Here is a 17,185-nt window from a genome sequence, read left to right as displayed (position 1 = left end):
AAACTGGTACTTTCTTTTTACAGAAATATTCTGGCTAATTAATAAAGGAAGAATAATAACGGAATATCACCCTGATAGATTGTATTACTGACCCAATTATTCCTTCTAAAATCCACACCTTTTTCTATGTAACTTTGCAATGCCCTCCTGTTGAGCCACCAGGTGTCAAGTTGATAGATTAGGACAACAGCCAAACTGAAGACAACAATTAAGCCTGTTTCATTTACAGTAAGTCCCCTACATACGAATGAGCTCCATTCTGAGAGCACGTTCGTAAATCCAATTTGTTCATTAAGTCTGACAAAGTTAGCTTAGGTTCCCAACAAAGACAATCGGCTATATAGTACTGTATGGTAATAGGTTTATAATACTTTTCACACAATTAATACATAAAAAAACAAACACAAAAAGTAAAGAAAACATTTTTAATCTTACAGTACAGTACCATGAAAAGTACAGTACAGTACCAGCTATATCACTGCTGCTTTTACGATTGCTTCTGGACATCCTGGGCTTGAAATAAAGATACTGTACTGCTGTACTCTATACAGTGCTGTACTCCATACAGTACTGTACAGTAAAGTACACAAAAGCACAACCACTTGTAGAGGATGCACACACATGACAGTGTATGCCAGAAACATGAACTAACTTACGTGATTAGACATGGGAATGCACGTTTGTTCTTTGAAAGTTCACATCCTGAAGATTCGTATGTAGGGGAGTTAACTGTACTGCAGAAATGTAGGTAAGAGGCAAAAGAGAAAGGAGCCATCTCCCCAGTGTTCCAGTTTTCCCTGTGGAATGACACTGGACTAGGGTCAGTTGAATGCCTTGCAGAGAGGGAGAATCATCTCACTTCTGAGAATCCCTGAACTTCTGGCCTTTTTTTGTGGATCCAGGGACTGGAAGGAAAGAGAGAAAGAAGGGCTCAGAGGGCAAAAGTCCTAAGTCAAAGTGGAGACAAATGCCTCAGCCAAGGCTCCAATTAGGGGGTCTTGGAGGATACACCTGAGAAGAGCCTCGCTGAGGTCCCCAGTAAAAAGAACTCTGAATGGAGGCACCTGGGCCAGGAATGTCACCATGTGTAAGAACATGACTGGTGGGGTGAGGCGGGCCTGGATCCTCAACTGTACCTCCAGAGATTGTCGTGTACTTTGTACCAAGTCTGGCGTGAGGAGGGCAGCTTCTCCCCCTGAGGTCCGCCAGGCAAAGCCTTGTAGTGGCCTATGGTCAGGCCTGAAACGTCATACATAGAATTTTGGCTGCAGCCTGGCTCTTCACTACCCGCTGGAGGCAGGATTACTACCTCTTGACTTTGGACTTGGGGCATATGACTCGCTGTGGTGAACAAGATGAGGTGAACGTGGTGGTAAAGAAGCTAAATAAATACTTATTATCATGTGCTACTGAGATTGTTTGATCCTTTCTCATATAGTAATATCGATCGCTAACTGATACAGTATCCATTTTGCAACCCAAAATGGGTTAATTAATGGGTCTAGGCAGTGACTGCCAATGTTAAAACAAGAGACAACCAGATACGATGTGCCTCCTGATAAAAGTATACAAGGCCACCCATGAAACAGCCTTGCCACAAATCAAAGCTGAAACTGATCAGACCTCTAGATCCAACTACCATTGTACAGAAAACATAAGTGATGGGAGAACATATCAAACAATACTAAAGTCCAGATTTTGGGAAAGTGATGACAAAAATCCAGTTTCTTAAACAAATAATTTGAAAGGGGGAAAAAAAAGGAAGGAAGGAGGGCTTCCCTGGTGGCGCAGTGGTTGAGAGTCCACCTGCCGGTGCAGGGGACATGGGTTCGTGCCCCAGTCCGGGAGGATCCCACGTGCCGTGGAGCGGCTGGGCTCGTGAGCCATGGCCGCTGAGCCTGCGTGCCCGGAGCCTGTGCTCCACAACAGGAGAGGCCACAACAGTGAGAGACCCGCGTACCGCAAAAAAAAAAAAAGGAAGGAAATCAATAGATTGAATGAGATTTAGAGACATAAAAATCACTTGCCCTGTATAAACCTTATTAAGATCCTAGTTAAAACAAAAGTTTAAAAAATTATGAGACAATAAAAATGATTTATTATTTGAATGCTGGATATTTGATATTTCAGGAAATTATTGCTAGTTATTTCAGGAGTGGTAATGGTTTGGTGGTTGTTCCATTTTATCTATTGCATCAAACTTAGTGGCTCAAAAGAGCAACCATTCTATTAAATCTTTCAACTTTGTGGGTCAGGAATCTGAGCAGGGCTCAGCTGTGTGAGTTGTCTGCTCTATGTGGCACCATCTGAGGTCACTCACTGGTATTCAGTTGGCAGATGGGCAAATCTAGAGGGTCCAAAGTGATTTTATTCCTATGTCTGGTGCTTGAAGAGGAAGAACGAAAGGTTGGATTCTTGAGACTTTTGACCAGCACACCTGCGCGTTCATTGGCTGTTCATTGTGGAGGTTTCAAAGTTGTCGGACTTTACCTAGCAGCTCAGGTCCCAAGAGATCCAGACAGAAGCTTCAAAGCTTCTTAAGGCCTAACCTTGGAAATGCCAGACTGACACTTCTGCCACATTCTACTGGTCAAGCTAATCACTATGGCTGAGATTCAAGGTTCAGGGACTTAGATTCCACCTCTCAGTGGACGGAGTGGTTAAAAAATGTGGGACCTGGGCTTCCCTGGTGGCGCAGTGGTTGGGAGTCCGCCTGCCGATGCAGGGGACATGGGTTCGTGCCCTGGTCTGGGAGGATCCCACGTGCCGCGGAGCGGCTGGGCCCATGAGCCATGGCCGCTGAGCCTGCGCGTCTGGAGCCTGCGCTCTGCAGCGGGAGAGGACACAACAGTGAGAGGCCCGCGTACAGAAAAAAAAAAAAAAAAAAAAAAAAAAATGTGGGACCTGAACTTGTAGATGATGGTCATTCAACACAGTCCAGGGAAAAGTGAATAAAATAAAACCCAACTCTTCTTCTTTAGCACATCTATGAAAGGTTAACTTGCTGCTGAGCTAAGGAGTCATTACCTATTTCCCTCTCTTCCAAACCCCTGGCAACCACTAATGTATAATATTTTCTGTGTGTATGGATCTGCCACTGCTGGACATTTCGTATAAATGGAACCATAAAATATGTAGCCTTTCGTGCCTGACTTCTTTCACTTAGTTGCATCCATGATGTAACACGTATCAGTAATCCATTCACTTTTATGGCTGAATTCCCTGATCCTGTTTTCTTCATACTGTTTGAATACAAAATTAAAAATATGTTGAGAGTGAAGCTCTATTTTAATGGCACATCGATTAGGCCAATTCATTTAAAGAAGGTGAAAATGGAGATATTGTTGTGAAATTATAATCGTTGAGAAGCCTCAGCCAATCTGATAATGAAAAGTTTGGGAAATGTTGCAAAAAATTATCTGCTTTATATTAAAAGCCTTTTAAACAAGGAAAAAAACATGTGGGACCATCTACAGTCTACCACAGCAATTACGTTTTTAAAAGGAGATGCCTTATTTTTAGACATATATACCAAAGGATTTATAGATGAAAGGTATGCTGTCTGGGATTTACTTCAAAATAACTGTGGTGAGGAGAGGATAAGGGTATTGATGAAATAGGATAAGCCATGAATATATAATTATTGGAGCTGCATGACAGCTACGTGGGGTTCACTGTATTATTCTGTCTTCATATATGTTTGAAATTGTCCATAACAAGAAAGGTATCTTATTTTTTTCAAACAGTATATATATATATATATATATATATATATTTGGCCGTGCTGCCCGGCCTGTGGGATCTTAGTTCCCTGACCAGGGATTGAACCCGGGCCCTCAGCAGTGAAAGCATGGAGTCCTAACCACTGGACCACCAGGGAATTCCCAAAAGAAAGTTATTTTTAAAAGTTTAAGTTTTCCTTTATCTGAAAGCTATGTAATAACAAAAGATCACTGGAAACACCTCTGTACTATGCATTTGGTGTATCTTTACTGATATTAAATATTGAGAAAACCTATATAAATTATATTACGGATAGGAACTCAGGTATTTGGAATTTGAAGGAGAAAGTTTTATTTCCTTAGATTACTGGTGTACAGTTGTATGTATGATGTGAATTTACAGATGTCTTATATTTGAAATACTGTCAATAATTTTAGTGGTCTGTAAAGAGCTTTCAATACCTAGTACAGCACAAACTCAGCTGGCTGCTTGATTACGTGGTTTTAAAAGTTTACTTTTAAATAGTTATAGTGGCAAAATCCTTCCAGGAAAACAGTCAACTACTTTTCAGTTAAAAATTAACATGCTTTAGTAACTACATTTTCCCCTTAGGCATAATACTGTGACTGAATTTTTTCCTTCCATTTAGATCTGTCACTTAAAAACTCAATGAATAACTAAAGGAAAACAAGAATTGCATGACATCTGAATGTGTAAAAGGTACCTAGGATTTTCCATTTCCCAAACTCTGCATTACTTATTTTCGTATTTACTAGGTCTATTATTGAACAATCTGCAACCCTTAATAATCAGATTCCTACTGATCCCTCTTTATATATAAAAACATAGGGCTTCCCTGGTGGCGCAGTGGTTGGGGGTCCGCCTGCCGGTGCAGGGGACACGGGTTCGTGCCCCGGTCTGGGAGGATCCCACGTGCTGCGGAGCGGTTGGGTTCGTGAGCCATGGCCGCTGGGCCTGCGCGTCTGGAGCCTGTGCTCCGCAATGGGAGAGGCCACAGCGGTGAGAGGCCCGCGTACCGCAAAAAAAAAAAAAAAAAAAAAAACATAGAGGCCAGGCCACTAACATTTACATTACTAACTGTATGGCCAAATCTCTATAACTACTAAGTTGTTACTGAGCCTTATGGAGGATTCCAAATCCACACAGTACCTGTACACTAAGACTTGATGCCAAGATTTATTGCGACACTACCTCAATTAAGGCTGGAAGTTCAGCCTCATTTGACAAATATGCAGTGATTCTAAAGAAGTAATGCTTGAGGAAAAGGCAAATGGCTTTGACATTTGTACCATATTTGCATGAATGACTTTCCCTCTCCATCCCAAAACTACCAAGGGCCTTCATGGAAGATTCTCCTTTCTGCAATGCTCCCACATAATCCTGAAGTAGGAAAACTAAAGAATGAATTAGAACTCATAGTCATGGGACCCTGGGGAAGACACATTCTTTCTGTGCCTCGGTTTCATCATCTGTATGATAAAGATTACAATTTCTGTCCCATCTACCACACAGAACTATTAGGACCATCAACTTCTACAATGTTCTCTGAAACAACTTTGAAACCTTATAGCTCTCTGTGAGAGAATTACTACTATTCTACATACATGAAAAAAAAATTTTTAAGGAAATCTAGAGCTATTTTATTCAAAAAGAAATGTTTGTTTCCAATCCTTTTAATATTCTCCACCATTTTTTTTCCTTTAGAGAATCAGATGCCATCATTTTTAAAAATAGGAAAAATATTTAAATCACATGGACATGAAAGTGACCACTGGTCACCTCTCTCCTTTTTCCATTCCAAAAGAACCAAGACTTTATTCACAGTGACAAAGTGCCCAGCTAAAAGATTTTATTTTCTGTCCCATATTACAGCTAGTTATGATATTGTGACTATGCCGAACACTGTAACAGATTATTTAGAGGTTTGGAGGCAAACATGAAAGCCATCAATTAAAAGAGTAGAAATCACTCCTCATCTCTCTCTTCACCACGTGTCTCTCTGCTAGGTTTATTTTTCTGTGTAAACACCAAACTTTCTCCAAAGTGCTCTCAGCCAGCCATCAAACGTGGAAAAACCTGAAGGGCTCTTTTGTATTAAAGCGTTAATGGCTTACAGTAATTTAATGTTCGAAATTCTTTAAGGGCAGTTGAATTTAATACAATTCCCCAAACAAAAGAAAGGCTAAGATAACTCAATCACCATATACCATAATAAAAATGTGATAATGTCTAAAATTGATAAATGAAGAAACAGTAGTATGAACTGTAACAAACAAAAGAGACAGCTAAAAGATTACAAGCACGGAATGAAGAGTGCTGAGGTAAAGGCAGAGTCCTATTGTTTTTCTTAAGGAACAGATCATTTCTATACTATTCTAATTATTTTGTTGTTGTTGTTAAATTTACTTATATTATTTATTTAATTTTGGCTGCATTGGGTCTTCATTGCTGCACGCGGGCTTTCTCTAGTTGCTGCAAGCGGGGGCTACTCTTCGTTGCGGTGCGCGGGCTTCTCATTGCAGTGGCTTCTCTCGTTGCAGAGCACAGGCTCTAGGCACTCGGGCTTCAGTAGTTGTGGCACGTGGGCTCATCAGCTGTGGCGTGGGCTCAGTAATTGTGGCTCACGGGCTCTAGAGCACAGGCTCAGTAGTTGTGGTGCACGGGCTTAGTTGCTCCGTGGCATGTGGGATCTGCCGGACCATGGATTGAACCTGTGTGCCCTGCATTGGCAGGCGGATTCTTTTTTTTTTTTTAATTTTGTTTTATTTTACTTTTTATACATCAGGTTCTTATTAGTTATCTACTTTATACACATCAGTGTGTACATGTCAATCCCAATCTCCCAATTCATCCCACCATCACCTCCCCCCCCGCCACTTCCCCTGCTTGGTGTGTCCATACATTTGTTCTCTACATCCGTGTCTCTATTTGGCAGGCGGATTCTTAACCACTGCGCCACCAGGGAAGTCCTCTATACCATTCTAAACCTTTAAGCCTTTGCTACTTCTGCTAACCATTTTTAAAAAGGCATGTGTAGATATTAAATTGAAGAGAAGTTGGAAGCCATTGTGTAACAAGAGTTCAAACACTCTGAATACCTGCCAGGATCCTGGTTCCTTCTGAGCAGAGGGACTTCTAGGTGGTTCCCTGAATATATCTTGACTTGCTCTCGTGTCATGTGACCACAGCTGAAATGAAACAAAAATTGGTTCGCTGACCAAAGGCAACCAGTTTATGTAGGTTGAGAAGGTCTTGCCTCAAAATCAATTCAACTAGGACAATCTATATTGGAGGGTGACTGATGAACCCAAATAGATCCTCTCTTAGGAAGATATGAATGCAAAAGAAAGAGCAGTTGGAAGAAGTGGAAAGAGAGAACAACAGAAAAGGAGGCCAAGCCGAGGGAGACATTCAGAAAGAAAAGCTAAATTGCAATCATGCAGGAGTGGCAAGAAACAGCAGGGGCAGTGTGCCTACTTCCGAGGTGGCCACGAGCTCACTGGGCAACACAGTTACTGCTGAATGCTGAAGGACAGTTCTGCCTGGATGGGGTCACTACATGCAACTGCCCAGAGGTCTCCTTTGTTGCCTGTGTTGCATAATTTTGTAAACTTATGACAAACGTCTCTTATCTGAGACATGTTTGTTCCTTCCAACATGAAACAGATTGTGGGATGTGGTCGTGTGCTGTAAGATGTATCTCTCCCCTCCCCGGCACCATCTTTTCAGGAATACAGCCTTCACTTCTCTAGTTACAGGAGTATTGAAGGCTGACACCTCTCAGCTGAATCACTGGAGAACTGCCTCACCCAAGGTCACTGCCCTGGAAGCAGCCCTCATCTAAAGATGCAGTGGGAGGGGGATGAGAGTGAAGGCACCCTTGCCTCCACCAGGACAATTTACAGGTCCAGGGCTCCACAAGCTACCAGTTGAGTCCTTTGTTGGGACTGGACAACAATTCGTCTTTTCCTTTTGCTTCTTCACTCCACCATAGGTATTAATACTAAGAGCACTCCCCTCTCCCCCACCATAAGCGTCCTACATGCAAATCTCAGATTACCAATGGATGTCTGTTTCCCTGGGAACACAACCTAAAACAAAGGACACGTTGGTTCTTGGGTCAAATAAGACCAGCAAGGCTTGTTTCTGTCACCCTTCTACCAACATCTCTGAAAGTTCCTGCCAGGCTTAACAGCTGTCAAGCTCCTCTTCCCAAATGCAAGTCAGTCCTCAGCACTAATGAGTCCAGCCAGCTCAATCTCAGTAATGTCCACCAGTACAGCCATGGGAAATACCTCCAGGGACAGGCAATGGCTCAGAACCGCAGCCACAACCTTCTCAGCTGCCTTTGCCAGGGTACAGTGAGCCTGTACTATCACTGGCCAGATAGAGGCAGTGAAGGGGTAACTTCAGCAGGGCACAGAAACCAAGGCTCCAGTCCACGGATCCAAGGATGCCCTTCTAGAGTGGATGTGGCCATCAGACAAGATGTCTTGGCAAAGATGGCTTTATGTGAGTCAGAAGCCTGCATTTTGTTTCAGGCTGTTTCCGGTTGTCATCTTCACGGAGATGTCTGTAATACTTGCAGCAAAAGCTCAAGCTTGAGAGACTCAGCTGCTACAACCTAAGAGTGGCAGACGGGCCACTCATTATGACCATGTGGACAAGCTACTATTATGGAAATCCGGCTGCATTCAAAATGTCTGTGCCAAGGTGATATTTTTAAAAGTAAGTCAAGAACTTCATCTCAGCCCTAACCAGCAAACCTTAACAGTGATGGAATTAAGTAAAACACATTGACTTTGTGTTGTGAATGAATATCAGGGCACAAAATGAGGTGTCTAAGAAATACCACATTTCTTTTTTTTTTTTTTAAAGTAAGCATGCAACTTTATTTTATTTTATTTTTATTTATTTATTTATTTTTTGGTACGGGGGCCTCTCACTGTTGTGGCCTCTCCCGTTGCGGAGCACAGGCTCCGGACGTGCAGCCTCAGCGGCCGTAGCTCACGGGCCCAGCCGCTCCGCAGCATGTGGGATCTTCCTGGACCGGGGCCCGAACCTGTGTCCCCTGCATCGGCAGGCGTATTCTCAACCACTGCGCCACCAGGGAAGCCCTACCACATTTCTTTAAACAAACTTACTTATCACTATGAACCTCTCGTCTACCAGCCTGGTAAGAATGCAACTTCAATGACCTTCGGGACTTATCTTCCAAGGAGAGTTGTGCAAAGGTCCTGGCGCTGACATAGCGAAATACTAGTTACTGTTGCTTCACCCATCTCACAAACCACACTCATGTCCTGTGGCTCTTCCGCTTCAATCCTTCCTACCCAAGTACTCACAAAACCATTCCTGTGCCCTCCCAGTGCCACTGCAAGGGAGCAAGGCCAGGGTATCCACAGCTCAGGGTTTCAAATAGGTTTCAGTGCCTCAGGGAACATTTTCTCCACGCTTTAGGACATCTCAAAGAAATGCCTCTCCCTTTCTCCTCCAGGAAACCTAGCAGAAGCCCTTCAGAGCTCCTCAGCCCTAGGAGTTAGGTTTCTTCTAACCCCACAGGATCCCTTGGCCTTAGGCTATTTCTGCTTTCAGCCCAGTCATGAGCTCTGAGGCAGAGAATGGCAAAACCTGATGAAAATGAGGGGGCAGAGAAAATGCTGGAAGAACAAACAGAATTTAGTAATTCAGGAAATTATCCTGCTACCTTCCAATGGCTTTCCCTCTCACTGAGCAAACAACTGGAAGTCCCTACTGTGGCCTATAAAGTCCAACATGACTTGATCTCCCGCTCCCCCTTGGACGCTGGCTCTTCCTTTGCACCTGCTCACAATTCCACTGTAGTCACACTGTGCTTATTTACGCTCCTTGAACTTGCCGATCCCTCTCCTCATCAGAGCCTTGTGGCAGCCAGCCTCCAGGATGATCCCCAATGATCTCCATCTGATGGGATTCATGTCCTTACATAGTCCCCTTCTATGCTGGATGGGGGTGACCTGTGAAACAGTCGGATTTTGCAGAGATGACGATGTGTAACTTCTGAGCTGTGTCTGTAAGACATGTGGTTTCTACCTTGCCCCATTTTGGACTCTCTGCTCTGGGAGCAGCCAGCCAGCCACTGTGTCATGAGGACACTCAAGCAGCCCATGGGGAGGTCCATGTGGGTAGATACTGAGGCCTCCTGCCAACGACCAGCATCAAGGGGGCAAACCACTTTGGAACTGAGTCCTCCAGCCCCTGTCAAGCCGTCAGGACTACAGGCCTGTGTAACATCTTGACTGCGACCCTCTTAAGAGATTCTAAGCCAGAGCCACCCAGTTAAGTCACTTCCAAATTTGGCCCACAGAAACTATGAGATAATCAATATCTATTGTTAGTTTAAGCTGCTAAGTTTTGGGATAACTTGTTTTGCAGCAATAGACAGATAGTACAGGCCCTTGACATGCCTTCCTCAGAAAACTTGATCTCAAAATTCCTACATGTCTCCTATACTCCCTTAATACTGCTCTAATATCTCCTTGTAAGAAGGCCTGCTCTGACCACCTATGTAAAAACAGCACCCTCTCCCCACTAGGACGTCATGCTTGGTCTCCATTTCCCTGCTTTATTTTCCTTCATTGGGCTTTATGACCACCTGACATATTATATGTTTATTTGTTTACTATCTGTACCCCCATGCTCAAATGTAGGCTCCCTGAGAAGAGGGATTTGTTTTGTTCACTGCTGTATTTCCAAGGTTGAGAACAGTGTCTGTCCCATGGTAGGCATCCAGTAAATATTTCTTGAAGGGAGGAAGGAAATTAAAAGTCAGCAAAGGATCATGATGAAATCATGCAGTCAGGCTGAGGATATGAGACTCAACGCGTGCCTTGAAGACAAAAATAACAGATAGTTTTGGGGGTGGTATCTTCCAGCTCTGGTCCAGGCAATTAAACCAAAGAGAGGGATGCAAAATTGTAGTTTGTAGGAGAACAAGGAAGGACTGAAAAGATAGGAAAGGTTGAATCTATGAGGGAACACCACAAATGCCAAGCCAAGGAGCTTCAGGGCATCTTTCAAAATCACAAAGCATGAAACATGATTCTAAACAAATCATAAAACTAATTTAAGAAATCAAAGCGTTTGGACTTCTCTGGTGGCACAGTGGTTAAGAATCTGCCTGCCAATGCAGGGGACACAGGTTCAATCCCTGGTCCGGGAAGATCCCACATGCCGCGGTGCAACTAAGCCTGTGTGCCACAACTACTGAGCCTGTGCTCTAGGGCCCGTGAGCCACAACTACTGAAGCCCATGCACCTTAGAGCCCGAGTGCCACAACTACCGAGCCCACGTGCTGCAACTACTGAAGCCCGCGCCCCTAGAGCCTATGCTCTGCAACAAGAGAAGCCACTGCAATGAGCAGCCCGCACACAGCAATGAAGAGTAGCCCCCGCTCGCCACAACTAGAGAAAGCCTGTGCGCAGCAAAGACCCAATGCAGCCAAAAGAAAAAAGAAAAATCAAAGAGTTCGATACAAAGCCAAAGGATTTTATAGTGTTAATGTGCTCTTGTTACACAACTCTCCTGTGTGTGATTACTTATTAATAATCATTGAAAGATTTTAAGCATTTAAAATCTAAAAGGTTATCCCATCTCAAGTAACATTTAAGATAAGTCCAGATAGAAGTTTGTGCTTTCAGGAATCCTGTGAGCAGCCAAAACACAATCTTTGGAAAAGGATTTTGTCTGATACCTATCAGAGCATAACACTGAATTAACAACAGACAAGGATTTGAGTAGAGGTGGCTATTTTCTGGAATACATGTGAAGGGGTCATTTATGTGTATCATGAGCTTCTTTTATTTAAAGTGCCAGAAATAAAACATTTTTTGAAGGGGAAAGAATCAGAGGCTGGCAACCAGGGCAAGAAGTTGCAAAGAGGTTTTTTTTTTTTAACATCTTGGCACATCCTCTGGGGTAGGGCTTTTTTATTTTTTAATCTATGTATTTATCTTAAAATGCATTAAAATAGTTCAGTGTATTCTATCTCACCTCATTTCCATTTATCTTTCTTTATCTCCCGTATTCTGACCACTACCTACTTATATTTACTGAGTTTGTTGGTCCATGGCTGCTCAGCATATTTGTTGAAGATCTGAAAGAAGTGATTTGATTCTTGCTCCATTAGTAATACTTTAATACCAGCTCCACGTTTTCCAAATGGGCTCAACTCTTGTCTTTGTCTCTTGTTTAATGTTTGAGAAGTAACCCTATTGAATATTTTCTTATCAGAGCTCCTTTTGCTTTCAAAGAAGCAAGTACAAATGCCTATTTCACTGTCCGTTTCACACCTTCTATAAAACACTGTTTTTGCTCAAAAAACAATAAATGTAAAAATGGTGAACAAAGCACTCAACGAAGAGCATGCTCTTTAATGCGTATATATTACTACTTGCTGTAAAATAACTCAGAATCATGCTTTGAACTTATGTAGCTCCTTCCCTCTGACACACTTAAAGGTTTGAAGGAAGGCTAAGCTGTCTTTTCTCTGTCTACTGCAGTTTAATTCGGGGAGACAAAATGGCATAATCAGGAAAGCAAGAGAATTCTTAGGGAAAGAATCAATGTTTGTCTCTTGAAATTGTACTCCTACAAGTCTTACTATGTGAACAGAATATGGTGAAGATAATACCTAGGGAAAGAAGGTATGGTATTGCAAGTTCTATGAAAATCTCACTGGATCTCCTACAAGGACATTTTTGGGATTATTTAATGATCCTCTGGGCAGAGTGCTTCACTTTCACTTAACATGAACGGAAGAAAAATATAAAGCCATCCATTTTACTGCAAGATGACCTAAATATATCATTGTGAAGGAATGGGTTGTCTTCTTGAAGAAGACAAAAGGAAACACATCTATGAAATCTAAGGACAGCCTTCATGGTTGTTCAGTGGACCTGCAAATTCACCTACCTGAGGATTATTCTAAGCAGTACAGCAGATCAATAAACTGAATGTTGTCAGATGAAAAGTCTTCTGTGTGCATGATTAATTATTTTAACTAGGCAGTTAACATCTTTTCATTATCACATAAATGTACTATATTGAAAATTTGACAGTATGGTATTGAGTGGGAAGGCCTTTTTAAGGATAAAATTGGCATTAAAAAAAGCTGTCATATATTTGCAAATATGCAGGTGGAAAGCCTTTAGAGAACTTAAATTGCCCTAATTAAAATTAAAGATTTCAGCTCCAGTGTGTACCTGGGAATGCCATTGTTAATGACTGCAATTGGTCTCTTCTGTTGATGTAGTCAGCATTTCTTATATTTTATGAGCCTGCTCTACTGTTCTACCGAAAAAGGCTATCCTTTTTGGCCACTGTGGCAGCAATCCTTGACTACATTGTGCAGATTCCCTTGTAGACCATGTGACTGAGTTCAATGGACTGTGAAGTTATACCTCCATCATGCTTTCTCTTTTTCCTATGTCCCCACCAGATGGGTATAACAATGGTGAAGCACAAGAAAATTCCCAGCCACAAGATGGAAGAGTCCAAATACCTAAATCACCCCATGGAGGAAAGCCATCCTCAACCAGGAACCCTTCATTGAACAGCTATATCAGCAAAAAATAAATTTTTATTATGTTAAGCCATTACAATTTTAGGTTTTATTTATTATAGCAGCTAGTTATTTCAATATAGTTACCTAAGATAAGTAATATTCCACCTTACTAGAAGAAACACATACACATATACACACACATTATATACACACAAACACAAAATATATACAAATACACATAAACAATTTTCATTTCTTTTTTATATTGCTAATGGGAATATAAAATTCCACAACCCTTCTGGAATACAATTTGATGGCATTTATCAAAACCCTTAATTATGTACTACCTATTCATGTTTAATTATGTGATTACCTTGACCTATTTCAAGGAATTTATACTGAGTAAATAGTGTGCAAAGATTTAGCTCCAATGATATTGTGTGGTGTTTTTTTATATTAGCAAAATATTGTAGGCCACAAAAATATCCATGCTAATGAATGATTTAAATAAATTGTGGTACTTTAGACAATGGAATATTTTAGACAATTAAAATAATATTATAGAAAATTACCTAGAGATTATCATACTAAGTGAAGTAACTCAGACAAATACCATATGATATCACTTATATGTGGAATCTTAAAATATGATACAAATGAACTTATTCACAAAACAGAAACAGACTCACAAACTTAGAAAACAAACTCATGATTACCAAAGGGGAAAGGTGGGGGGGAGGGATAAATTAGGAGTTTGGGATTAACAGATACACACTACTATATATAAAATAGATAATCAACAAGGACCTACTGCATAGCACAGGGAACTCTACTCAATATTCTGTAGTAAGCTATGTGGGAAAAGAATCTGAAAAAGAAGGGATATATGTATAACTGAATCACTTTGCTGTACACCTGAAACTGACACAACATTGTAAATCAACTATACCCCAAAATAAAATAAAGATTAAATTAAATGAAAAAAAATGACATAGGATAGTGGTAATAGTACACTGCTAAGTGAAAACAGCAAGTGATAATATAAAGTATATAGCTTGGTTCTAATTATTTTTTTAATGTGTATCTTTGTGTGTGTATATCCAAAAAAATCCCCCCAAAACTGAAAAGCAATACAGCAAAATATAACCAGTATTTATATCTAGGTAGTGGGACTAAATGTGATATTATTGTTTTTTAATTTATAATAGTTTTATTGAGATATATGTCAGAAACCTACAGTTCACCCTTTGTAAGTGTATGATCAGTAGCTTTTTTTACACCCTTTGTAACTGTATAATCAGTAGCTCTTAGTATATTCACAAAGTTCTATGTCAGTTAATGTTATATAATTCCAGAATATTGTCATCAACACTCCCCACCCCTGCAAGGCCCCATTGTCATTAGCAGTCACTATTTATCCTCCCAAACTGCAGTCCCTGACAACAACTATTACACTTTTTTCTCTGTGGTTCTGACTACTCTAGATATTTTATATAAATAGAACCATACAACATGTAGCCTTTTGTGTTTGGATTCATTCATTTAGCATAATGCTTTCAAGGTTCGTCCATTCTGTAGCATGTATAAGAACTTTGTTCTTTTTATGGCCAAGTAATATTTCATTGTATGGACATACCACATTTTGTTTATTCATTTATCAGTTGATGGACATTTGTGTTACTTCCATTTGGGACTATCATGAATAATATTAAGATCATTCCTGTATAAGTTTTCTCTTGGGTATATATTTAGGAGTAGAATTTGTGGGTCATATGGTAAATCTACATTTAACATTTTAAGGAAATACTGAATTTTTCCAAAGCAGCTGCACCATTTTACATACCCTTTGCAGTGTGTGAAGGTTCCAATTATTCACTGACTCATCAATACTTATTATTATCTGACTTTTATTACAGCCACCAAAGTGGGTACAAAGTGGTAAATCATTTTTTTTTTTACATTAAAAAATTTTTTTATTGGAGTATAGTTGCTTTACAATATTGTGTTAGTTTCTACTGTACAGCAAAGCGAATCAGCTATAAGTATACATATATCCCCTCTTTTTTGGATTTCCTTCCCATTTAGGTCACCACAGAGCACTGAGTAGAGTTCCCCGTGCTGTACAGTAGGTTCTCATTATTATCTATTTTATACATAGTATCAATAGTGTATATATGTCAATCCCAATCTGCCAATTCATCCCACCCCTCTCTTTCTCCTTTGGTATCCATATGTTTGTTCTCTATGTCTGTGTCTCTATTTCTGCCTTGTAAATAAGATCGTCTATACCAATTTTTTCAGATTCCACATATATGCATTAATATACCATATTTGTTTTTCTCCTTATCACTTACTTCATTCTGTATGACAGTCTCTAGGTCCGTCCACATCTCTACATAAATGTGATTTTAAAATGTTGTTTTTATTTCTGTATTTCCTAAAGTTTTTTCAATGCATACACATATTTTTGTCATAAATTGTGTATAAACACACATATATACACATATTGTGTGTGTGTGTATATATATATGTTACAAATATTTATAAAATTGGAGGGAAGGAGGCATGGTAATCTTATTGGTAAGCCTATTCTTGCAGAATAGGCTTTCTCCCAGAATAGAAAATGAGGATGGCAGGTTTCTGGTGGTGGTAGAGAAATGTAGGGAAGAAGTGGCTTATTGAGGAAATGACGATGAGGAAGGGTACACCAGATAGAAACCATTCGATATTAAGTTGATTCTGAAGAGAACTGCAGAGGGCACTAAATGAATACTGAGTATTTTATATTACAATTTTTTTAAATTAACGAATCCCCATGGCACTCATGCAGTGATTCTGGCCTAACATCCACACATGCTATTCCCATCCTGATCCCTGTTTTACAACACTGCAAAACCCATGCCTGTCCAAGAGACAATTTGTCATCATGGCAAATGTACACTTTGTGTTTTTAGCATCCCTCTACTTCCTGCTTCTTTGATCTTCTATTCTCTATATTTTCTCCTGTTTTATAACAATATTTAACCACCAAAAGTCCAAAATTCTCCTGACATTTAAGATTTGAACACTTCTAAGCCTAGCTTCTTTTATTTTATTTTATTTATTTATTTAATTTTATTATTATTATTATTTTTGCAGTACACGGGCCTCTCACTGTTGTGGCCTCTCCCGTTGCGGAGCACAGGCTCCGGACACGCAGGCTCAGCGGCCATGGCTCACAGGCCCAGCCGCTCCACAGCATGTGGGATCTTCCTGGACCGCGGCACGAACCCGTGTCCCCTCCATCGGAAGGTGGACTCTCAACCACTGCGCCACCAGGGAAGCCCTATTTTATTTTTTAATATTTATTGATTTATTTATTTGGCTGTGCTGGGCGGCACACAGGATCTTGAGTTGCAGTATGCGGGCTCTTCGTTGCAGCATGCGGGATCTAGTTCCTTGAGCAGGGATTGAACCTGAGCCCCCTGCACTGGGAGCCTGGAGTCTTAACCATTGGACCACCAGGGAAGTCCTAAGCCTAGCTTCTTTCAAATTGGACAAGTGATCTTGAGAAAGTTACTGCACATCTTGGGCTTGTCCTTTCCCTTCTTCAGTGAAATAACTGGACCGTGGTCCTCTTCTACTCCAACATACTGAGGTTCTGTGGTAATGAATTACCATAAGAGACTGATCTTGAAATTCACTCAAGGATTTTCTCCCTGTGCCTCTGTGTCCTGACCTAAAAAATACCTGGTTCCCAGACGAGGACCCTGAGAGAGTCGTATCTGAGTCTAGAGATTTTTTTCTTGTTCTTTCTTTTTCTCTTCCTTCCTTCCTCCCTCTTCCGTTATCTTCCTTCCTTTTTCCTTTCTTTCTTTTTTCTTTCTTCCTTTGTATAGCTATTACTATTGTTTATTT

The 17,185-nt window shown here is 40.8% G+C and overlaps 1 protein-coding gene across 3 annotated transcripts in view; it reads right to left on the bottom strand.

Annotated features, from left to right (window-relative positions):
- Window positions 1-662: 662 nt before the first annotated feature.
- Window positions 663-17,185, bottom strand: part of LOC308621565 (uncharacterized protein) — a 111,934-nt gene continuing 95,411 nt past the window's right edge. For 2 of the 3 annotated variants that reach the window (XR_014016479.1, XR_014016480.1), the window contains one exon: window positions 6,848-6,932. Coding sequence is in view for 1 of the 3 variants with exons in the window: in XM_081242212.1 (XP_081098338.1) it covers window positions 851-905; window positions 6,843-6,932 (145 nt within the window). In the remaining 2 variants the exon portion in view is untranslated. Of the gene's footprint in view, window positions 906-6,842; window positions 6,933-17,185 lie in introns of those variants that run through there. The other variant, XM_081242212.1, reaches the window with a different exon arrangement.

Source organism: Mesoplodon bidens (assembly GCF_964165515.1).
Source record: "Mesoplodon bidens genome assembly, chromosome: 8".
Lineage (NCBI taxonomy): Eukaryota > Metazoa > Chordata > Mammalia > Artiodactyla > Ziphiidae > Mesoplodon > Mesoplodon bidens.
Note: the sequence above shows the minus strand (reverse complement) of the source record. Positions and strands in the feature narration are given on the sequence as shown.